The sequence below is a fragment of the Salvelinus alpinus genome, chromosome 7, assembly GCF_045679555.1.
Source record: "Salvelinus alpinus chromosome 7, SLU_Salpinus.1, whole genome shotgun sequence".
In the NCBI taxonomy this organism is placed as follows: domain Eukaryota; kingdom Metazoa; phylum Chordata; class Actinopteri; order Salmoniformes; family Salmonidae; genus Salvelinus; species Salvelinus alpinus.
Window position 1 is genome coordinate 39,057,079 of NC_092092.1, and position 26,190 is coordinate 39,083,268.

Genomic DNA, 26,190 nt, shown 5'->3' on the forward strand with positions numbered 1-26,190 from the left:
AATATAAGGAATTTTAAATTATTTTTACTTTTACTTTTGTATACTTAAGTATATTTTTGAAATTACATTAACTTTTGATATGAAAGTATATTTAAAAACAAATACTTTTAGACTTTTACTCAAGTAGTATTTTACTGGGTGACTTTCACTTTGACTCATTTTCTACTTTCTTTACTTTTACTCAAGTAGTATTTTACTGGGTGACTTGCACTTTGAGTCATTTTCTACTATCTTTACTTTTACTCAAGTATGATATTTGAGTACTTTTTCCACCACTGCTCCTTTGTGCTTCTGTCTCACTTTGACCTCTTTTCCACTTGTAATAAGTACCGAACTGAACTGAACTGTCCGGGCTTTAAACAGGTTCTGTTCCGTGCTGCTTCTGTACGAGTTGGCTTTAGTATGGTAGGATGTCTATACTGAACAAAAATATAAACGCAACATGTAAAGTGTTGGTCCCATGTTTCATGAGCTGAAATTAAAGGTTGCGGATATTTTCCATACGCACAGAAAGCTAATTTCTCTCCAGTTTTGTGCACAAATTTGTTTACATCCCTGTTAGTGAGCATTTCTCCTTTGCCAAGATAATTGATCCACCCGACAGGTGTGGCATATCAAGAAGCTGATTATGTTCATTACACAGGTGGACCTTGTGCTGGGGACAATAAAAGGCCACTCTAAAATGTGCCGTTTTGTCACACAACTCAATGCCACAGATGTCTCAAGTTTTGAGGGAGTGGGCAATTGGCATGCTGACTGCAGGAATGTCCACCAGAGCTGTTGAATGTTAATTTCTCGACCATAAGCCTCCAATATTGTTTTAGAGAATTTGGCAGTACGTCCAACCGGCCTCTCAACCTCAGACCACGCCAGTCCAGGACATCCACATCCGGCTTCTACACCTGCGGAATCATCTGAGACCAAAGACCCGGACAGCTGATGAAACTGTTGGTTTGCACAACCAAAGAATTTATGCACAAACTGTCAGCAACCGTCTCATGGAAGCTCATCTGCGTGCTTGTCATCCCATATCAGGGTCTTGACCTGACTGTAGTTCGACGTCGTAATTGACTTCAGTGGGCAAATGCTCATCTTTGATGGCCACTGGCACGCTGGAGAAGTGTGTTCTTCATGGATGAATCCCGGTTTCAACAGTACCAGGCAGATGACAGACAGTGTGTATGGCGTCGTGTGGGCGAGTGGGTTGCTGATGTTAACATTGTGAACAGAGTGCCCCATGGTGGCGGTGGGGTTATGGTATGAACAGGCATAAGCTACGGACTAACAAACACAATTTCATTTTATCGATGGCAATTTGAATGCACAGCAATACCGTGACGAGATCCTGAGTCCCATTGTTGTGCCATTCACCTCATGTTTCAGCATGATAATACACAGCCCGATGTTGCAAGGATCTTTACACAATTCCTGAAAGCTGAAAGTGTCCCAGTTCTTCCATGGCCTGCATACTCACCAGACATGTCACCCATTGAGCATGTTTGGGATGCTCTGGATCGACGTGTATGGCAGCGTGTTCCAGTTCCCACCAATATCCAGCAACTTCGCATAGCCATTGAAGAAGAGTGGGACAACATTCCACAGGCCACAATCAACAGCATGATCAACTGTACGCGAAGGAGATGTGTCACGCTGCATGAGGCAAATGGTGGTCACACCAGACACTGACTGGTTCTGAGCCACGCCCCTACCTTTTTTTTAAGGTATCTGTGACCAACAGATATATATCTATATTCCCAGTCATGTGAAATCCATTGATTAGGGCTTCATGAATTTATTTCAATTGACTGATTTCCTTGTAGTAAGTGTAATTTAGTCAAATCTTTGAAATGGTTGCTTTTTGTGTTTATATTTTTGTTCAGTGTAGTTTCAGCAAAATGGGAAAACATACAAACCCCAGGGGTGGAACTGGAGATACAGTTTGGATGGAAAAGGGTATTGGTGTCCATAAGCAATGGTCATCAGGGCCGTAACCAGGTTTTGAATTTTAGTGAGGTCCGTAAGGGGTAAGTCTCTCTCCCTCAGGACATTTTTTGAAAGTTGAAGCTCATTTACTGCATTTCTATTCAATTACAAACATTTAAAATGCTATTTGGAGAACAGAAAAGACAAGCAAAGATTACTCCAGCCATTATCACCTTGGCTGCTGTCGGTTCTGTCACGATCGTCTTGCTGAGAGAAAGTGGACCAAGGCGCAGCGTGTGCAAAATACATTATCTTTTAATGTAGAGAAAGGGGAAAAAAACACGCAACAAACTGAAACAAAACAACAAACGAATCGTGAAGCTAATGACGTAAGTGCACACACAGGCTACAAACGTACAACATAGACAATTACCCACATTAACCTAGTGCCTATGGCTGCCTTAAATATGGCTCCTAATCAGAGACAATTAATGACATCTGTCTCTGATTGAGAACCATTCAGGCAACCATAGACACAGCTAGACACCTATATTAAACACAAACCCATCTACTCTATTTAACCCCCTAAACCATACAACCACCCTAGACACTACAAAAACACATACATTCCCCATGTCACACCCTGACCTAACTAAAATAATAAAGAAAACAAAGAATACTAAGGCCAGGGTGTGACAGTACCCCCCCCCAAAGGTGCGGACTCCGGACGCAGAACCTGAAACAGAAGGGGAGGGTCCGGGGTGGCCCCCATCATGGCGGCGGCTCGGGCGCGGGACGAGGCCCCCACTCCACCATTGTCAATACCCGCTTTGGTGGCGCCTCTGGAGCGGCGACCCTTGTAGCAAGTCCTGGACTGAAGACCATCCCAGAGGGCGCCACCGGACTGAGGGGTAGCTCCGGACTGAGGGGTAGCTCCGGACTGAGGGACGGCAGCTCCGGACTGAGGGACGGCAGCTCCGGACTGAGGGACGGCAGCTCCGGACTGAGGGACGGCAGCTCATGGCTGGCTGACGGATCTGGCTGCTCATGGCTGGCTGACGGATCTGGCTGCTCCTGGCTGGCTGACGGATCTGGCTGCTCCTGGCTGGCTGACGGATCTGGCTGCTCCTGGCTGGCTGACGGATCTGGCTGCTCCTGGCTGGCTGACGGATCTGGCTGCTCCTGGCTGGCTGACGGATCTGGCTGCTCCTGGCTGGCTGGCGGATCTGGCTGCTCCTGGCTGGCTGGCGGATCTGGCAGATCCTGGCTGGCTGGCGGATCTGGCAGATCCTGGCTGGTTGGCGGCTCTGGCAGATCCTGGCTGGTTGGCGGCTCTGGCAGATCCTGGCTGGTTGGCGGCTCTGGCAGATCCTGGCTGGTTGGCGGCTCTGGCAGATCCTGGCTGGTTGGCGGCTCTGGCAGATCCTGGCTGGTTGGCGGCTCTGGCAGATCCTGGCTGGTTGGCGGCTCTGGCAGATCCTGGCTGGTTGGCGGCTCTGGCGGATCCTGGCTGACGAACGGCTCTGACGGCTTGGGGCAGAAGGATGGCTCAGATGGCGCTGGGCAGACGGATGGCTCAGAAGGCGCTGGGCAGACGGATGGCTCAGAAGGCGCTGGGCAGACGGATAGCTCAGATGGCGCTGGGCAGACGGCAGACTCTGGCCGGCTGAGGCGCACTGTAGGCCTGGTGCGTGGTACCGGAACTGGAGGTACCGGGCTAAGGACACGCACCTTCAGGCTAGTGCGGGGAGAAGGAACAGGGCATACTGGACCCTGGATACGCACATTAGACCTAGTGCGTGGTGCCGGCACTGGTGGTACCGGGCTGAAGACACGCATCTCAGGGCTAGTGCGGGGAGCAGCAACAGGACGCACAGGACTCTGGGGACACACAGGAGGCTTGGTGCTTGGTGTAGGCACTGGTGGTAATGGGCTGGAGACACGCACCACAAGGCTAGTGCGTGGAGGAGGAACAGGGCTCTGGAGACGCACAGGAAGCCTGGTGCGTGGTGTAGGCACTGGTGGTACTGGGCTGGGGCGGGGAGGTGGCGCCGGAAATACCGGACCGTGCAGGCCTACTGGCTCCCTTGAGCACTGAGCCTGCCCAACCTTACCTGGTTGTATGCTCCCCGTCGCCCGACCAGTGCGGGGAGGTGGAATAACCCGCACCGGGCTATGTAGGCGAACCGGGGACACCATGCGTAAGGCTGGTGCCATGTAAGCCGGCCCGAGGAGACGCACTGCTGGCCAGATGCGTTGGGCCGGCTTCATGACATCCGGCTCAATCCTCAATCTAGCCCTGCCAGTGCGGGGAGGTGGAATAACCCGCACCGGGCTATGAACACGTACAGGAGACACCATGCGCTCTACTGCGTAACGCGGTGTCTGCCCGTACTCTCGCTCTCCACGGTAAGTACAGGGAGTATGCGCAGGTCTCCTACCTGACTTCGCCACACTCCCTTTCAGCACCCCCCCCCCAAGAAATTTTTGGGTTGTACTCACGGGCTTCCAGCCTTGCTTCCGTGCTGCCTCCTCATATCGCCTCCTCTCTGCTTTAGCTGCCTCCAGCTCTTCACGAGGGAGGCGATATTCTCCCGGTTGTGCCCAAGGTCCCTTTCCATCTAATATCTCCTCCCATGTCCATGAATCCTGTGTAGGTGGGTCCTGTTGCTGTTTCACACGCTGCTTGGTCCTTTGGTGGGTAATTCTGTCACGATCGTCTTGCTGAGAGAAAGTGGTCCAAAGGGCAGCGTGTGCAAAATACATTCTCTTTTAATGTAGAGAAAGGGAAAAAAAACACGCAACAAACACTATAACAAACTGAAACAAAACAACAAACGAATCGTGAAGCTAATGACGTAAGTGCACACACAGGCTACAAACGTACAACATAGATAATTACCCACATTAACCTAGTGCCTATGGCTGCCTTAAATATGGCTACCAATCAGAGACAATTAATGACATCTGTCTCTGATTGAGAACCATTCAGGCAACCATAGACACAGCTAGACACCTATATTAAACACAAACCCATCTACTCTATTTAACCCCCTAAACCATACAACCACCCTAGACACTACAAAAACACATACATTCCCCATGTCACACCCTGACCTAACTAAAATAATAAAGAAAACAAAGAATACTAAGGCCAGGGTGTGACAGGTTCCTTCATCTCAGTCGATCTACAAACACATAGCTTATTAGCTATACAAATGTAATGTTATACCCCTGAAAGGGGGGAAATATGAGAAATGATTCACACTGATACGTAGCATCAGCTGTTCAGTCAGTTGTAATGATGAATTGCATAAAATCCTCAACTCTTTATATAGTTATCTCTTTTCTCAAATTACATAGTGTTCAAATTTGAATTCCTAGGCATTACTAATCAAGCTCTGCACAAACAGACATCAATGGAGCACACAGATGATCGTATTATCAAATTCACATGAATTATTACAATATTACTAACGATTCTGTATTATATCAATGGTGCAGTGGTAAAAAAAAGGTGGCTAATGGGTAAACTAGAAACTCCATTGGGTGATCGAGATAAGACGAACAACCACCGATATAAAATGAAAAAGTATGATATTTCTTAAAACGGTTTGCATTTTGATTGCATTTTAATGTAGGCCTATTGGGAAGATAGACCATGTAGAGATGTTCATATTGAAACATATCTTTTTTTTTTTTTTTGTTCCTAACTTGTTTCATAAGATTAGTAGTACAGATTTTCTCAGGGGACCCCACATGGGGCCCCGACCCCATGTTTGGGAACCACTGTATTAACCTCTCTCTTTGCTTGCTTCCTCTCTATCTCTCTGTCTCCTATGCTTCACCACTGAGTGCCACATCACTGTCTGTCTGGGTAGCCTAGTCTCTGTAAAGCAAAGTTATTATGAGGATTTAGTAGTCTAGTTTTAGCTCCTCCTGAGGTAGACTACATGGCTAGGCCCCTTATTTCTCAATTTCCACCTGAATGATGTGCCCAAAGTAAACTGCCTGTTGCTCAGGCCCTGAAGCCAGGATATGCATATAATTGGTACCATTGGAAAGAAAACACTTTGAAGTTTGTAGAAATGTTAAAATAATGTAGGATAATATAACACAATAGATAAGGTAGGAGAAAATCCAAAGAAAAACCCACCGGTCATATTGAAAATTAGCTCCCTGGATGCAATTCCTATGGCTTCCACAGGGTGTCAGCAGTCTATGTTCAAGGTTTCAGGTTTGTAACTTCAAAAACGAATAAGAAATATCAGTTTTAGTACAGGGACACAGTCTTGGAAATTCGTGTTTGCGCGCGCCATGAAGACAGTATGCACCTGCTAAAATCGGTTTCCAATTGAACATACTTCTTTCCATAAGAAATATTATAGTTTGATTACATTTTAGGGTGTCTGAGGAGTAAATAGAAACATATTTTGATTTGTGGAAACAAAGTTTAGGGGTAGATTTTTGGATTCGTCTCTCCTTGTTGAACGAGTGGATTACTCGCGCCAACTAAACTGACTTTTTGGGATATAAAGAAGGATTTTATCTAAGAAAAAGACACTACATGTTGTAGCTGGGACTCTTTGGATGACAGATCAGAGGAAGATTTTCAAAAAGTAAGTGAATATTTAATCGTTATTTGTGAATTTATGAAACCTGTGCCGGTGGAAAGATATTTTGATGTGAGGTGCCGTCCTCAAACAATCGCATGGCATGTTTTCGCTGTAATAGCTACTGTAAATTGGACAATGCAGTTAGATTAACAAGAATTTAAGCTTTCAGCTGATATAAGACACTTATATGTACCTAAATGCTTAATATCCATCATTTTTATGATTATTTATTTGAATCGCACTCCCTCCGCTTGCGGGATGCCTATCCCTATTAACGTTAGCTTCTTACTTCATCCTTCTAGCTGGCTAAGTAATACTAGCCAGAGCCCTTCAATGTTACTACAATAGAAGTCTCTGGCGGCAGCTAGCCACCTGACTGACTGATATATCTATAAGCGACTATTTACCAATTGTGCACTCATTCTTCGAGAGTCGTTTTTGTTTGTGGGGGATGTCTGTAGACATGGCAGAAGTCGCGGGGCAGTTTTAAATTTGCCTTTTGTCCGGCATCTCGCAAACACACTGTCAGCATCGTCTCTAGTTGCCTACTTTGAGTCGACTCCGAGCTGGGGTAGTTTGTGTCACGTGCCGTGAGAGGGCGGAGTTTGCTGTTTGAGAGAGTGGTGAATGTGCTGCTAAAAATCCTGAGGACGCAGGTGAACATAACGAACAAACCACTGTTCATAATTCCACTCATTCGCAAAGAGGCAGGTGCGATTGGAGCTCTGTCAGATCAAGAATATAAGCATTCTGATCTTTGATCAACGCTGGGAGCGATATGTAGATGTTGACCCATAAGTTAGTTTCTTTATTGTGTACAAAATCTATATATGTTTTATTTTTTTATTACAACATTACCGAGGTCTGGATCTCGGTGTCCTCATACGTAGTTACAGCCCCAAGTGGTCATCATGGAAGAAAAAAAAACATCTTAGGAGGGAAAATGTATTAAATGAAAGATAAATGACTTGAATAAACAAATGTATATGCAGTAGTAGACCCTCCGAGTAGACAACATGAGCTTGAGAGCCTTTATGCAGAAAGGATTAATGGTATTATTTACAGATCAAGGGCAGCTTGGATGGGAAAATGGGAAAAGTGTATAATATTTTTTTCTTAGGTTGAACCAAAGGAATCATCGTAAGAAAAGTGTCATCAAACTGCATTCCTTTGAAGGGCTTAATTTATTATCACCCAACCAGACATTACAGGAGCAAGTACAATATTTTAGTATCATTTTTTTATTTTGAGGAACCGCTAACCCCGTTATCAGAACTTGACTAACATCTTCTTCCCAGTGGACATTCTTGGCATCCACATTCTAGAAATAATGAAGGATCATGTAAAGGCCAACTTTGATTTGAATCTAGCCAAAATTGACGAAATACTATTGCCGTGGAAAAGTAAAACTGTGTCTTCATATGGCAGAGTGACAATGATTAACACCTTAATTGTCTCTCAGTTGATCGATCACTTCCATCTTTAAGCAGTTTCAAGCCAAGATATTTTAGTTTAAATGGAATGGTAAACCAGAAAAGGTCAAAAGGAAATATATCTATAATACGTATGACAATGGAGGGCTGAACTTAAAGAATATTGAAGCCTTGAATCAATATCTGAAATTCTATTGGATCTCGTGAAATCTTAAAAAGGCTAACCCACTTTTCAATTCCAAAATATCCTTTTATACATTTGAAGTCTTTGCACTTTACTTGGTTCCTGCAGGATTTCTTAATGGACATATCCGCATTCTTCAAATAATCAATCATGTGTATGTGTGGTGTGGTGTGTGCGTGTGTGCGAGTGCGAGTGTGAGGGTGGTGTCTACTCACCCTGAAGTCAATGCCCACAGTAGAAATAAAGCTACCGGCCAGGAAAGCTCCATCCTTGAAGCGAACCAGCAGGCAAGTCTTCCCTACACCTGAGTCTCCCACCAGCATCACCTGTAGAGAGACACAAATTACTTCATTTTATGTTCTCATGGTCCCTTGGAAGATTATCCACATTGTCGGGCTTATACACAGCCTATACACCCAGAGTGAGAGAGAGAGAGAGAGAGAGAGCGAGAGAGCGCGTGAGCAAGAGAGAGATACAGAGAGACAGACAGAGACAGAGACAGAGACAACGAGAGAGACAGAAACAGACAGAGAGAGACAAAGAGACAAAGAGAAAAAGAGAAAGACAGACCGAAAAACCGGCAGATACATCTCCATCTGCTGAGCACCTCCATCTCCTCTGAATCCCAATGGTATTATGCTATGTAGTGAAGGTCAATGATCACCACACCATGTAGCTCTACTACACACAGTGAGGTGATTTGTCTAAGTCCGGGTAATGAGTCTGTGTCTGTCTGAGAAATCACCTAACCTGCCTCCAGATCTCCATCTCTGACACGAATCACTGTCTACCTCAGACTTCTTTCCCTCTTAGTGTGGCAAACTCACTCTATTAAACTGTAAGTCAAGGCCAGGGGAGACCAGAATAGGTGGATCAACGATAAAAGGGAGACTCAGAGGGGTGTGTGTGTGTGTGTGTGTGTGTGTGTGTGTGTGTGTGTGTGTGTGTGTGTGTGTGTGTGTGTGTGTGTGTGTGTGTGTGTGTGTGTGTGTGTGTGTGTGCGTGTGCGTGCATGCGTGCCTGCCTGCCTGCCTGCCTGCCTGCTTGTTTGCATATGCGTGGGAAGTGTAGCTCAGACTGTGCTCAAATAGCTCGGAGGGACAAATGAATTCACATCTTCAAAAACACAGGAGTTCAGTTCACATAAAAATACACAGCTACAGAGTAAACAAGCTGGCATCTAAGCGAAGCACTCACTCTCACATCAAAGAGAAAGACTATGGGAGCGATCTGGGAAAGAGGTGGAAAGAACAGGGGACACCGGAACTGAAGAGGGGGCATGGGGCAAAACTAGGCTAATTTTCCAGTGTTCTCAAGTTGGTCATTGTAGTATCGCAGTATCGCAGGGCAGTTTAGCTGTGGAGGCTATAGAACTTAACTTGTGAATGGATTTTAGAGTAAGTTTAGGTTTAAGCAATAAGGCCCGAGGAGGTGTGGTATATGGCCAACATACCACGGCTAAGGGCTGTTCTTATGCACAACGCAACGTGGTGTGCCTGTACACAGCCCTTAGCCATGGTATAATGGTCATATACCACAAATCCCAGAGCTACCTTATTGCAATTAAAAACTGGTTACCAACGTAATTAGAGCAGTAAAAATAATATATCAGACCGTATACCCATGGCATACTGATATATCATGGCTGTCAGCCAATTGGCATTCATTGCTCGAACCACCCAGTTTATAATAAGAAATAAAGGTATAAAGGTTTGACCTGGATATGCACACTAGATCCTATGCATCGTTGGAAATGACACTTTTCCACATACACCCCCCCCCCCCCCCCCCCCCCCCCCACACACACACAACCAGATGGCATGATACAACTAGGCAGCACTCGCATTCAGCTACTACAGTAATCTGAATGTATAAATGATTGATGACTCGTACACACTTTCCGATGCCAGGCTCAGAATCCCTTTTGTACTGTACTGTGGTGTGGTGCCCTGCGTAGCATGTCAGTGTTTGTTCTTGTCCCATTGTGCATGTTTGAGTGCTGCTTTGGCAGTGGCACACGCTTGTCTCCCATATCCTTGTTGACACAGCTGTGGCCCAGGAGTTGACAATACAGTCGGTAATGTCGGTTCATTATGCAGTGTAATGTAACCAAACATCCATAACAATCATTAGGCAAATGTCATGTGCCTTGGTTCTAAAATGTCTTGATTTACTTTAACCTTTTGATGATATTGATGCTGGTCAGAATGTTTGCTTTTATATTCAGATAACACCAAAACAACCTTATATACAGTTGAAGTCAGAAGTTTACACACACTTAGGTTGGAGTCATTAAAACTAATTTTTCAACCACTCCACAGATTTCTTGTTAACAAACTATAGTTTTGGCAAGTCAGTTGGGACATCTAATTCATGCACGACACAAGTAATGTTTCCAACAATCGTTTACAGACAGATTATTTCACTTATAATTCACTGTATCACAATTCCAGTGGGTCAGAAGTTTACATACACTAAGTTGACTGTGCCTTTAAACAGCTTGGAAAATTACATAAAATGATGTCATGGCCTTAGAAGCTTCTGATAGGCTAATTGACATCATTTGAGTCAATTGGAGGTGTACCTATGGATGTATTTCAAGGCCTAACTTCAAACTCAGTGCCCCTTTGCTTGACATCATGGGAAAATCAAAAGAAATCAGCCAAGACCTCAGAAAATAATTATAGGCCTCCACAAGTCTGGTTCATTCTTATGAGAAATTTCCAAACGCCTGAAGGTACCACATTCATCTGTACAAACAATAGATACTTTTGTACCTGTTTCCTCCAGCATATATCCACAGTAAAACGAGTCCTATATCGACATAACCTGAAAGGCCGCTCAGCAAGGAAGAAGCCACTGCTCCAAAACCGCCATAAAAAAAGCCAGACTACGGTTTGCAACTACACATGGGGCCAAAAATCTGGTCTGATGAAACAAAAATTAAACTGTTTGGCCATAATGACCATCGTTATGTTTGGAGGAAAAAGGGGAAGGCTTGCAAGCCGAAGAACACCATCCCAACCGTGAAGCACGGGGGTGGCAGCATCATGTTGTGGGGGTGCTTTGCTGCAGGAGGGTCTGGTGCACTTCACAAAATATATGGCATCATGAGAAATGAAAATTATGTGGATATATTGAAGCAACATCTCAAGACATCAGTCAGGAAGTTAAAGGTTGGTCGCAAATGGGTCTTCCAAATGAACAATGACCACAAGCATACTTCCAAACTTGTGGCATAATGGCTTAAGGACAACAAAGTCAAGGTATTGGAGTGGCCATCACAAAGCCCTGACCTCAATGCTATAGAAAATGTGTGGGCAGAAAGGAAAAAGCGTGTGCGAGCAAGGAGGCCTACAAACCTGACTCAGTTACACCAGCTCTGTCAGGAGGAATGGGCCAAAATTCACCCAACTTATTGTGGGAAGCTTGTTGAAGGCTACCCGAAATGTTTGACCCAAGTTAAACAATTTAAAGGCAATGTTACCAAATACTAATTGAGTGTATGTAAACTTCTGACCCACTGGGAATGTGATGAAAGAAATAAAAGCTGAAATAAATCATTCTCTCAACTATTATTTTGACATTTCACATTCTTCAAATAAAGTGGTGATCCTAAGAGAGGGAATTTTTACTAGGATTAAATGTCAGGAATTGTGAAAAACTGAGTTTAAATGTATTTGGCTAACATGTATGTAGGCGGCAGGTAGCCTAGTGGTTAGAGCATTGGGCCAGTAACTGAAAGGTTGCTAGTTCGAATCCCTGAGCTGACAAGGTAAAAATCTGTTGTTCTGCCCCTGAACTAGGTAGTTAACCCACTGTTTGTAGGCTGTCATTGTAAATAAGAATTTGTTCATAACTGACTTGGGATAGTTAAATTAAAAAATGTAAACTTCTGACTTCAACTGTAGCAGTTTTCTCCAAAAAGTAAGATTTTTGTCCCCATGTGCAGTTGCAAACCGTAGTCTGGCTTTTTTATGGCGGTTTTGGAGCAGTGGCTTCTTCCTTGCTGAGCGGCCTTTCAGGTTATGTCGATATAGGACTCGTTTTACTGTGGATATAGATACTTTTGTACCTGTTTCCTCCAGCATCTTCACATGGTTGCTGTTGTTCTGGGATTGATTTGCACTTTTCGCACCAAAGTACGTTCATCTCTAGGAGACAGAACGCGTCTCCTTCCTGAGCGGTATGACGGCTGTGTGGTCAAATGGTGTTTATACTTGCGTATTATTGTTTGTACAGATGAACGTGGTACCTTCAGGTGTTTGGAAATTGCTCCCAAGGATGAACCAGACTTGTGGAGGTCTACAATTTTTTACTACAAAGAAATACATCCACAGGTACACCTCCAATTGACTCAAATGATGTCAATTCGCCTATCCGAAGCTTCTAAAGCCATAACATAATTTAATGTAATTTTCCAAGCTGTTTAAAGGCACAGTCAACTTAGTGTATGTAAACTTCTGACCCACTGGAATTGTGATACAGTGAATTATAAGTGAAATAATCTGTCTGTAAACAATTGTTGGAAACATTACTTGTGTCATGCACAAAGTAGATGTCCTAACCGACTTGCCAAATCGATAGTTTGTTATCAAGAAATCTGTGGAGTGGTTGAAAAACAAGTTTTAATTAATGACTCCAACCTAAGTGTATGTAAACTTCCGAATTCAACGCTATGAAGACAATCGACGATGCCGCGCTTTTATATATGTTTTGGAGCATGCATCAGAATGGAACCCCAAATTACATCATGCCACTTTTTGACTGTGTTGTTGTGTTTAAGTTTCTTTCATTACATTTTTTACAAGCTGGTTTGTGGGATGTTAAAACGAAATATTTGCTATCAAAGATTTAGGGCTGAAACACCAGCCGGTCAATGATGGAAATAATAAAATGAAATAATGAAATAAATGTATCTCATGTGTCTTTCATAGTTAAAGGCCTAGCTATCTACACTGGACAGAACCAAATGTCGCTTAGGGACGCCAAAAGGCTCGAGTCCCACTGTCTGTCACTATACCCTGAGGGGCACATCAACATTGAAGTAGCCTATTTGAGTGACTGATATGGCCAACTGGAGATTGGAGAATATTGACAATATGTGTGTGTAAAAAGTCTTACCTTAAAAGTGATATCATAAAACTCCCTACTGTTGCTGAGTGAGGGGCGGCTCGGATAGACCAATCCGTTGGATGGAGCCCCGGCTCCGATCCCTTTACCACTTTTCCCGCTGTCTTTGCTCTTGTTCGGGGGTGCAGTCGGGCTTTTGGAGGTCCCCTTGCCTTTCACTGTCTTTTTCCTGGACATGTTTCACTTTTAACGGAATTCCCGCCTGTTGTATATAATTATTTGTGCAATAACTAGACTATAAATATGGTGTTCACTGATCTGACAATATCCTTTGTTCTTTTGAATAATCTATGATATGAAAAAAAACACGTTTCACCGGTGCGTAAAAATCATGACTGTAGACATATCCGCGTCGTTTTAAGTGCACATGCAAGTGTATAGCTTTCCTTGTCCGCTGAGCGCAATTACCATTGGTGAATACATCTCCTGCCAGTTCAAACAGTGCTTATGCAGTAATCTAAACAGATTTGACAGCTCTCTCTCTCTCGCTCGCTCGCCCGCTCTCTCTACCCTCCCCTATATGGCGCACGGTTCACACCAATAACGGAAGGTAAGCAAAATATGGTGTTTAGTGCGCGCATCTTGCAGAGCAGGGTAGCATCGCTACTACTGGTTGAGAGCGTTTGTGCGTTTAAGGTACAGCGGGTTGTTTTTGTGGTGTACAGTAGTCAGTGATGCAAAAAGTATTCACATATGCAAAAATGCACATGTTTGGTGACCACAAACACTGAGTATATCAAACATTGGGAATACCTTCCGAATATTGAGTTGCACCCCACCATTTTGCCCTCAGAACAGCCTCAATTCGTCTGGGCATGTGGCATCTACAACTACAAGGTGTTCAAAGCGTTCCACAGGGATGCTGGCCCATGTTTACTCCAATGCTTCCCACAGTTGTGTCACGTTGGCTGGATGTTTGGGGTGTTGGACCATTCTCGACCACACATTGGGCAACTGTTGAGCGTGGAAAACGCCCAGCAGTGTTGCAGTTCTTGACACAAACTAGGGCGCCTGGCACTTACCCTGTTCAAAGGCACTTGAGTATTTTGTTTTGTCCATTCACCCTCTCAGTGGCACACATACACAATCAATTGTCTCAAGGCTTAAAAATCCTTCTTTAACCTGTCTCCTCCCGTTCATCTACACTGATTGAAATGGATTTAACAAGTGACATCAATAAGGGATCATAGCTTTCACCTGGATTCACTTAGTCAGTCTATGTCATGGCAAGTGCAGGTGTTCTTAATGTGTTGTATACTAAGTGTATATCTACATCTTCTATAGACAGTTATGTAAAGGTGAAGAAAAACTGGATGGTTGCATTTCCCAGCCAGTTGCCTACTTGAACTCACACTTTACTGTGTCAGACTAGTTGAGATGAAGTAGTTTAATCGCACACAACCCACGCCACTTACAGTAAAGTCAAACATGATTCACTGGGTCCCCTTTATTTCAAGTGGACATTACATTTAGAGTATAATGTTCTGTCCTTACCGTTTATTTCTAGTGATGAATATCAAGTACTTTATATAACCGCAAGTGGCCTATCCACCTCATGAGTGATTCACAGAGACCGACAGATAATAATTTATTCCACAGTCATCTTTTCATTTAAACCTGCTATAGCTTAAGGTTCTATTCCAATAATACCAGTAGAAAGGCATTGCTTGTCCTGGGGGTTTGGGTAAGATGGGACACAATCTACCATAACAACAAAGGCTACTATGGTTATGACAACATGTCAACGTCATATGAATGGCGTAATGCCTGTGAAACATTACGGGATTATGGTCACAACACTGTGAGTTTTCATATAGACTATTCACCTGTCCTGTTCATTTGTATGTGACTAGTGAGTCCATGTGCACTAATTCTTTTTTGACTCTATGCACACACTGGACTCTATCCACACACTCACACATACTTATACTGACACTCCAACACACACACACACTGGACTCTATCCACACACTCACACATACTTATACTGACACTCCAACACACACACACACACACACACACACACACACACACACACACACACACACACACACACACACACACACACACACACACACACACACACACACACACACACACACACACACACACACACACACACACTCATAACATGTACACACAGGCACACATTCACCACACACACACACACACACACTTAAACACCTCCACACTCACCACATATGCTGCTGCTACTGTCTATTACCTATCCTGTTGCCTAGTCACTTTACCCCTACCTATATGTACATATCTACCTCAATTACTTTGTACCCCTGCACATCGACTCGGCACTGGTACCCCATGTATATAGCCAAGCTATCATTGCTCATTGTGAATGTGTTTCTTCCTTGTGTTACAATTGTTTTTCTATTATTCTAATCATTTTCTATTGGTTTATGCATTGTTGGGAAGGGCCCGTAAGTAAGCATTTCACTGTTAGTCTACACCAGTTGTTTACCAAGCATGTGACAATTAAAATTCTATTTGAATCTCTTATATGAAAATTGCCCATTGGCACAATCATGTTCTAATATAGTCTTGTGCTGAGACAGTATAAAATGTTTTGTAACTTCCTTGTGTTTCTTATTTGGACTGTGAGGGACATGAGGCTGTCCGGTCCCGCTGGCATGGCTATTAGTCCTCATTAGAGGCAGCAGATGCCCACAGTCTGGACCTTCACACTTCTATGTAGCGTTACATCCATCTGGATGGCTCTACCTTCTACCTGTACAGACAGACAACACACTCACTCACCTCCACAACTACGTAGAAAAACAAGGGCATTTTTCACAGTGGCGACTTATCAAGTTGTTCAAAGTGGTAACTTATCACAGAAGTGGTCATAAATGGTCAGTGCATCTTCTGGCACACAGGTGCAGTCACATCCTCCCGCTGCCACCAAATGTTGTTTTGACCTACAAATAGCAAAATCAGCAGATTGAATCAGATAAATTGACTGTAGGTAGGCATCAATTCTGTTTTCCATCATATATAGTGTACCTGTACAAACAGTGCAGGTGGCTCAGGTATTTGTGATGAGGTGAACACAATTCAAATTGGCCATGCTGGGAGAAATATGCATTGTGGGATGCAAGGACAGGAGGGAGCATTGTCCCCTCAGGGTTCTCGTCCGTTACTGTTATCACAACTCTGTAAGCGGTTCACACACCCAACTGCAAGAAGAAAGATACACCTCTTCCACTGATTAGCTCTCCTTTTTTATGCATTGGATCCTATCAGATCCCTGTAACACAAAGACACACAACAATTAGGGGAATGTGTATGTAGTACAACACTGCAATGTCACTCTAGTAAGATGATTTAATGGGAAGGACATCTCACGTTGGATGATTTAAACCACTAGGTTAGTTGATGGACAACTTGCTAGGCGTACAAAATGAATTGCAATAATACATGGAATGTCTATTTTTGTCCTAAAATGTACCTTTTATTATCAAAAGACACACAATGGTGGTACAGTTTAACTGTCTTGCTATGTGAGCCCAACATGGACGGTTTGTCATCCCCTCAACTCTCCTATTGTAACAAAGCATCTTTGGCACAGTGACATATCCCTAAACATGGGAAGGATTGGTCATTATTTATTGCATACAGTAGATGGCAACAGTGCATGCTGTTGACAAGCAAAACAGATTAATACAATTAAATGTCATTTTTACAGGGTGTCACGAATTCCCTAATATCAGGGTGACCACATTATGTCAACATGTTTGTTTTCATAGTGTATTTGATCCAGAATTATAAGCAAGGAGCAATACCTCAGTGTCTCGTGCACCCATCGCTCATTGAAGTCAGTGTGATTAGTCATACAGTAGGTCAAAGGTCAGGATGGGGCCAGTTCCGGGACTTAAAGTAACCCCCGAGAGTGGCCAGGTCCACAGCGGGGAAGAACGCTTCGATACGTTTCACTGCCAGGAGGGCTGAACTTGTGTTCTCCTCGGACCCACCTGGGGAAGCAGGGAGACGGATAAAAGGAGGGACCGGAATGGTTAGTGTAACTGGTCGAGAGAATACAAGGACACGTTTTATATCTAGAGGAAACATTCCACTAGAGGGGGCTAGAGGACAAGGCATTTGAGTTTCTGCAAAGAGAATGTGAGGCTTGCAATTATTACAGTTCTTTTCTGATTGCTTAGGCACTATCTTTGCAACTATAGGCTATTTTTGCAAAACTCTACACACTAACCACAAAACCTTACACCAAAACATTATACATCTCTTGCAAAAGCAAACAATTCTTGCAAAACTCTTCAAACTCTTTTTTTAAAAATTGTGTTTTTGCGTCAATACAGTACACACAAACCATCATTTGAATATGCACATGAAGCACCAACTACGCACTGATAGTATAAATTAAAAACACTTGTGGCTTTTGCTTTTCTGTGTGCAGGGCATAGCAGTTTGCAATAAAGTTGTCATACATGTAGTAAACACATACACACAGGTATCCAAATGTGTAAAGTATGGATGTGGATTCCGAACATAACACACTATCAATACAAATAAGGGGGAAAAGTTTTAAAAAATCTCTAAATGTTCTAACACTCCTCAAACAACAAAAGCGCAGTAAGAGAAAACAAAACAAAAATTGCTAGAAGAAAAATAACTGAAAAAATGAGGCTACATCTCGCCTTCTTTGTGGGTCTGGCCATAAGACTTCACCCACATCACATGCGATGTTGTCTTGAGCTAGGCAGCGTGGAAAGTATCGCCTGGAGTGTCTCCACAAGCCTCCACCATTGCCTGTAGAAGGTCTACGCGTTGGTGGGACTGGCGATCATACACCTTCCAACACCATGCAGAGAAGAAATCTTCAATAGGATTCAAGAACGGAGAGTATGGGGGTAGATTGAGTGCGATGAAATGTGGGTGATCTGTGAACCAATTGCGGACCACAGCAACCCCGGGGGAAACTAACATTGTCCCAGATGATAACGTACCTGGTCTGCTCTGGCCTCTGGTCATCAGGAATTAGTCTGTTATGGAGGGTGTCCAGAAATGTGATAATGTGTGCAGTGTTGTATGGGCCTAGGATTGCATGATGGTGAAGGACGCCGTTTTGACTAATAGCCACACACATTGTTATGTTGCCACCACGTTGTCCCGGGACGTTGATGATGGCACGGTGTCCACTGATATTTCTGCAGCAGCCCCTTGTTTTTGCAAGGTTGAAACCTCCCTCATCCACATATATTAGCTCATGATGCACTGCATCTGCTTCTAGCTCCATGACTCTCTGAAAGAGACAAGACAAAACAATGTAGCACAGTACGAAAAGACAGGGATCAGTCAATATGATGTAGCACCATACACTTCCAGATCCAGTAATCATATCTCAGTTGTTTTACACGGTCTGAGTTTCTTTCGAAAGGGACTCTGTACAGCTGCTTTGTCCTAATTCTATTGCATTTCAGTAGACGAGACAGTGCAGAGGCTCACTCTGTTGACGTTTTGTAATATGGTGTTATCTGCCATTATGTGGTCCTGCAGTTCTCTGAGTCTGATGCAGTTAATTGCAATGACCATATTTACAATGTGGGTCTCCTGCTCTGGGGTGAACAGTCAATCTCTTCCACCAGTTTTCTTGCAGTTGTGTAAAAACATTTGAATGGTTTTAGTGATGGATCCTTCTCATTATGAAAGTACAGTACATATTACTGTACCAGTAAGACTACAGCACTTATAGTTACTTACCGGTTCTCATTTCTAAATATCCGGATGATACCTGCAACAGTACAGCGGCTCAGATTTGGTTGAACCCGTTGCCCAGCCTTCCTCATGCTCATCCCATGGTTGACAACATGGTCAACCACAGTCGTTCTGATTTCATCCGTTATTGTGTTCCTGACTCCCCTTCCTCTTCCCCGTCCTCTCCTTCAACCCCGTCCTATTGGCCTCCAATGTTGTCCAAACCAAATGTTTAGCCGTGGCCTATTTATAGTGCTCAAGCTCTGATTTGTAAGTGAACTCATTATCTAAAAGTGTTTTCACATGTGTCAATGTGGAAAGGCAATTGGTGAAATTGTGTAGCAATGTAGAGACCAATGTTTACAGTTTTGCTAGAAGTGTGTTATTAAATTGCAACCTGAGTGTAAAGCAGTGAGTTGTGTTCACAGTTGTGCAAAAAGTGTGTAATAAAATTACAAACTGAGCGTAAAGCAGAGCACGTGCATTCAGTTTGGCAACACTTGGTAAGTGCATTGGCTGCAAGTGTTAATGGTTTCAGAGAAAGTGCTTCAAGAATCACTGTTTGTGTTTAAGCATTCAGAAAAAGACTGTATAACAGTCACACACACACACACAAACACTCGTACACGCACACACACAGCTGAGATCAGTTAGGCCTTCAACGCAGCTGTCGCCAACGGCAACAGCTGGCCATTTTTAAATGAAATGTGCATACTACAGAAACACGCGTCGTATCAAACTGCTTTTCACCCTCTTCTCTTTATCATGGACAACTCTGTTGTGGATAACGGCAGAGGTTCTCCCCTCCACTGCCCAGTGTTAGTGTAACTGGGACTGTCTCTGCCCTGGAAGGGGTTGTGTTCCATCAGGGAGAGAAAAGATATGTCGTTGGCCAACAGTCTTCCCACTGACTCTGCACATAGGTCTGGTTGAGAGAAAGAGAGAGGGGGGAGGGAGAACAGAGGGACAGATAGAGAAAGAGGGAGGACATTTTTGAGGAAAAAGGGTGGAAAAGGTGAGTGAAAGATCAACTGTCACTTCAAACAAATATCTCAATCCAAAGCAGTCTATTCCACCAAACTATTACGCGAATATCTAGCCAATGTGTGACATCAACCTTCCCCCCTCTTGCCAAAATGTCTGACTGGGATTTTCTTGGTTCTAGGATTGGAGGTAAACCAGCAGGAAACCCTATGCCTTGAGAAGTTAGCATTAAAAACAGGGTGCCACACAATCAAGTCTCCGGGAAGAACTTCACCTGAGATAGCTGCTAGTAGAAAGCAGGTTGAACAGCGGAAGTTGAGAATCGTGTGGGCTGCTAGCCCTGACAAAGGAAATAAATCAGGGCAGGTAGGTCTGGGTCCATGTTGCGTGCCGTAGTTGACAAACTCAGTGCTAGAACAATGACATCATACTGTATCTGAATTCTGCCATGGTTATGGACATTCTCCATCGTGATAATTGTAAGTGGGGGGGTGGAATTTTGGACAGGGATGGGGAAACATATCCAAGGCATGCACAAAACTAACTAACAATAAATAAAATAAACAAAATTCCTGATTCTTGCATGTCAAGTTAGAGCTGTGTAGTCCAAAGGTCTACCAAGTGCCAGACTGACTGCACCTGGAAGGTGACGAGCCACATGCGCCAGTGGAGCCCGTATGGGGAAGATAAAGCAGGACCGTCGGATCAGGTCCCCTGGCTTACACAGGAACTGGTAGTCCTCCCACATAGCCTCTGGGTCCTTCTGGTCCGTGCTCAAAGTACCTTGCAGAATCACCTGTGGAACGGCCGTTAAGACACTAACAGCTTACAGACGGTAGGCAATTAAGGTCACAGTTATGAAAACTTAGGACACTAAATAGGCCTTTCTACTGACTCTGAAAAACACCAAAAGAAAGATCACCAGGGTCTCTGCTCATCTGTGTGAATGTGCCTTAGGCATGCTGCAAGGAGGCATGAGGACTGCAGATGTGGCCAGGGCAATAAATTTAAATGTCCGTACTGTGAGACGCCTAAGACAGCACTACAGGGAGACAGGACGGACAGCTGATCGTGCTCACAGTATCAGACCACGTGTAACAACACCTGCACAGGATCAGTACATCCAAACATCAAACCAGCGGGACAGGTACAGGATAGCAGCAACAACAACTGCACGAGTTACACCAGGAACACACAATCCCTCCATCAGTGCTCAGACTGTCCGCAATAGGCTGAGAGAGGCTATACTGAAGGCTTGTAGGCCTGTTGTAAGGCAGGTCCTCACCAGACATCACCGGAAACAACGTTGCCTATGGGCACAAACCCACCGTCGCTGGACCAGACAGGACTGGCAAAAAGTGCTCTTCACTGACGAGTTGCAGTTTTGTCTCACCGAGGGGTGATGGTCGGATTCGCGTTTATTGTCGAAGGAATGAGCGTTACACCGAGGACTGTACTCTGGAGCGGGATCGATTTGGAGGTGCAGGGTCCATCATGGTCTGGGGCGGTGTGTCACAGCATCATCAGACTGAGCTTGTTGTCATTGCAGGCAATCTCAACGCTGTGCGTTACAAGGAAGACATCCTACTCCCTCATGTGGTGCCCTTCCTGCAGGCTCCTGACATGACCCTTCAGCATGACAATGCCACCAGCCATACCGCTCGTTCTGTGCGGGATTTCCTGCAAGACAGGAATGTCAGTTCTCTGCCATGGCCAGCGAAGAGCCCAGATCTCAATCCCATTGAGCACATCTAGGACCTGTTGGGTCGGAGGGTGAGGGCTAGGGCCATTCCCCCCAGAAATGTTCGGGAAATTGCAGGTGCCTTGGTGGAAGAGTGGGGTAACATCTCACAGCAAGAACTGGCAAATCTGGTGCAGTCCATGAGGAGGAGATGCACTGCAGTACTTAATGCAGTTGGTGGCCACACCAGATACCGACTGTTACTTTTGATTTTGACTTTGTTCAGGGACACATTATTCCATTTCTGCTTGTCACATGTCTGTGGAACTTGTTCAGTTTATGTCTCAGTTGTTGAATCTTGTTATGTTCATACAAATATTTACAAATGTTAATTTTGCTGAAAATAAACGCAATTGACAGTGAGAGGACTTTTCTGTTTCTGCTGTGTGTGTGTGTGTGTGTGTGTGTGTGTGTGTGTGTGTGTGTGTGTGTGTGTGTGTGTGTGTGTGTGTGTGTGTGTGTGTGTGTGTGTGTGTGTGTGTGTGTGTGTGTGTGTGTGTGTGTGTGTGTGTGCGTGCGTGCGTATCTAGGAACACAAGATCCCTTTGGCAGTAGCCAGAGAAAGGGGCTTAGACTATGTGGTCATGGGGCATTTAGTCACAGACAACTGGAGGAGTAGACAGCTCAAATCCCCACTACCTGTCTCGGATTGAGATGGCAACCCGTCAACCCATCCATGTTAATACCATGCATCAGAACCATACCTGTTGTTTGACTTAAAGAATGTACTTTTATGCTTAAAAATTGATAAAAAAACAGCCCTAGTGGAGGTAGTACAGAATGTTAGGCCCACTTAAATGACATATTACCCAACATAGAACTAAAGCCATTCGAGTCTTGGGAGACCAATTAGCTGGAGCCTATTCCTGTTTTTATACACAACATGGGCATTCACTGCACTTCGATGTAAAAAAAAATATACATGTAACTGCCAAAATAAAGGAAACACTTGAGTAAATGAGGGATACATTGTATTGCAATCAGCCATCAGCCATTGAGGAAATGCTTCCTTTGAAATCAATGAAAGCTGCTATACTGCTCGTGTTGTGCTCGTGTTGCATCACGTCCAATGGCAAGGTGCAAGCTCAAGAATCGCAGAGGTTCAATTCTCGATGGCTGACGCACACATTCATTCTATCTTGTGAATTGAATTAAAGTTGATATTGGTTGCATATGGCCTCAACTATACACCAATGGTTATTGTACTAAGCTGTATGAAGTCAAGAAGCTACTAGCTAGCCGAAACTCTAGGTAGCTGGCTTTGACTATCTTCACAACGTAAACAACAGCAACTTGTGTAATTTGAGGATCATTTGGTACAGCCGCTAGCAACAATTGAATGAGTACTTGTGAAAAACTGGACCACAGCTATTGTACTTATGCATAATCGATGAATATGAACCAGTACATTTGGAGAAAATAGAATAAAGATGCTCTCCCTGTGCTGCTCTCAAAACAAGCTCTGTGTAGCAGGTAGAACGTCACATTGACACGACGCTGATGGCAAAGCTACTCAACGTTATGGTGGAGCTGAAGTGTTAGGGTCATGTATAAATGTGGATGAATGATGTCCCATCCCTCCAATAGAGATCCGGACACTTGTAGAATGTACAGCATGCCATTAAAGCTGTTCCGGTGCCTCGTGGTGGCCCAAGGCCATTTTAAGTTGGTGTTTCCTTTATTTTGGCAGTTACCTGTACATGTACATTCATCACTATCTTCCACGCCATCTCAAGCTGTCTCTCTCTCGCTCTTTCATTCCATTCCTTCCTCCCTCTCCTCAGCTGTCCCAGCACTAATCCATACTCCTCCCATCATGTCCAAATCGTTAACTTCTTCCTTTATGTTTCTGGGCCAACTGTCAGGCACATTGGTAATGTCTGGTGCTGAGTGTCTACCATCTGTCAAGGCCCAATAGCCTGCTAGCCTGCACCAGATGTGCATACAGCCAGGTATAGGTGTTGGAGATGGGGAGTGGAGAGGCCCATGTGGACCCACTCATTGCTCACTCTTAGGGGTTGTAAACTCAAACACACAGCTTAGCCAGGCGTGTGGGGAAGGGGAGTCCATACACACACAAACATGCACGCACGCAGACACACACAGCACGTCTGGTAGAGACATCAGTCAGGCCAACTCAGTGGAGCCAGGTGGAAGGCTGGTCTAATACCTCCTCTCCCTCTCTCTGACTGTCATCATTAGTCCCAATCATAAAACACCCAGACAGTGTTACAACAGCCCTGCTATCCTTACTGTCTGAAAATAAATACCCAGAATTCCAGGATAATCCCCAAAATACCTTAACCCTGTCTGTATCGATTTCTTTCTTTGCAAAGATGTGTCTGGGCTGAGGCAGAGGTATGGGTTGTGAGGGAATTAGATAAATAGAAGAGATAATTATATTTCTACGGTGTGGGCAAGAGGTTAGGCTCATTTAGGAGATTTCATGGCTGTTGAGGGGGTACCTCTGGTGGGTTTGGGGGTCTGTCCTGCAGCCTCCGAAGCCTGGAGGTCCGGTACGGCTTGCTTGGCCCCTCGAACAGGAACCAGAGAGATCCATCGTCAAAACAGACTGGGAACTATGGTCAGCCAGTTGAGAAAGCTTAGGTTCCCACTCACTATCAGAGTCACCTAGAGGAGAGGGTAGATGAGTTAAGACAGAGGGTCGAGGAGGAGACACAGAGGGTCGATGGGGAGAAAGGACAAGCGGGAGTGAAAAGATTCCTCCAGGTACTGGCAGACAAAATAGCATGATGACTGATGAGGATTATCTGCTTTGTAATAAATGAGGTCATAACAGCAGGGAAAGTCCTGATTTCCTGTATTTAACTGATGACTGATTTAATAAACTGAAGACGGCAGATGCCATAAAACCACTGTAGAGCCCCAATGGATCCACTAGGTGGCAATGTGATGTCAGAGCCACTCGAGGTAGACATTCTTGGGCACAGATCTAGGATAAGTTACCCTTTCAAAATCCTAGTCTCAACCACGATAGGGAAAAACAAAAGTGATATCAGTTTTACTGTCAACTCACCTGGAACACTATCTGCAGCGTTCCGTTGACCATAGGTCGCCCCAGGAAGGCAAAGAGAAGGACGATGAGCTCAACAAAGTGATTGGAAAGAACCTCAAAGAGATGGAACCACCATGGAGATTGGTGAATATAGTACGACATGGAGTTTGGCACCGGCTGAGTTTGGAGGGAGGGAGGGAGAAAGAGAATCAGAAAGATACCCCCCCCCCCCCCCCCCCCCACACACACCACATAATGGCACTGTGTGGTTAGAGACAGTACTCTCCAGAACATCTCTAGAGATGACAGAGAGGGGAGTGGGGAGTCAGTAACATCACTCCTCATTTTGGGGCCTGAAGAGAGGGGCTATGTAACCCACCACATCCTTCCAGTCTCAACCACAGAACTGGGACGAGCCAAAGAGGACCACAGATTGACACCCCAGGGAGTGCACAACCGCAGGGTTCACAGAGGTTTCAAACATGAGTAGATCCAGCTCAAGGAAAAATACATTTGCCTCCATATCGATACTCAAATATGAGCAATGACAGAGGGATGGAAAGAGACAAACGAAAGAGATTACCATACAGCACCAGTTTAGAGCTGTTTCGGGGCAGCCAGCAGGGTAGAAGAGGAGCACAAGGTAAAGGGTGTCCCCTATCACTTATATGTTTGTTTTACTTTCCTTGTGGGGACCAAACAATTGACTCCCATTGGAGTGATGTTACTGACATTTAGACAACTTTGTTCCAATATTTCTATAAATAAGTGATATTTATGCCCTTAGTAATTCGATATGCATTTTATATCATTATTATTATATTTTATATCATTATATATTATATTAGTATTTTATATCATTTATTAACTAAATGTGTTTGTTTGTTTAGTAGGCTAGTGTGCAGTCTACAATACATACTGTAGTAAACATGGGAAAGTGCCTAATTCCTTACATAAGGGAGAACAGGCCATGTCTGTACTACAGAATGCGTTGCACGCGGGAGACCAGTGTTATTTCATAGTTGTGATGTCTTCACTATTATTCTACAATGTAGAAAATAGTACAAATAATGAAAAAACCTGGAATGAGTAGGTTTGTCCAAACTTTTGACTGGTACTTGCTTAATTAATTTGATTAATATGTTTTTTCTATTCCAAGAAAAATGAAAAACCCTCTGGGTTTCCATAAGGATGGAATGGTAAATATGGCGCTGTACAACGTGACGGTCGGCAGTACAGTACTGGGCTATTTAACTAAAGATTCTCCGCAGGGCACGAGGAAGGAGTAGGCTATCCTTGTAAATAAGAATTTGTTCTTAACTGACTTGCCTAGTTAAATAATGGTTAGACTAAGAGCATAACATTTCTGCACCCTAATTTTCTCATTCTTGTCTAACCAATACCCAAACGGAGATTAAGTGAAACTAAAAATA

At 44.1% G+C, this 26,190-nt stretch overlaps 1 protein-coding gene and 1 long non-coding RNA gene across 2 annotated transcripts in view; both read right to left on the bottom strand.

Moving 5' to 3' along the window:
• Nucleotides 1-13,887, bottom strand: part of LOC139580991 (ras-related protein Rab-26-like) — a 90,591-nt gene extending 76,704 nt beyond the window's left edge. Inside the window, exons 1-2 of the mRNA XM_071410265.1 lie at nt 13,281-13,887; nt 8,372-8,482 (exon numbers count right to left, since the gene is read on the bottom strand). Of these exons, the coding sequence (XP_071266366.1) occupies nt 8,372-8,482; nt 13,281-13,466 (297 nt within the window). The 5' untranslated portion in view covers nt 13,467-13,887. The remainder of the gene's footprint in view (nt 1-8,371; nt 8,483-13,280) is intronic.
• The window catches only part of LOC139580992 (uncharacterized), a 587,892-nt gene that overhangs the window by 76,704 nt on the left and 484,998 nt on the right, over nt 1-26,190 (bottom strand). The window lies entirely within an intron of this gene.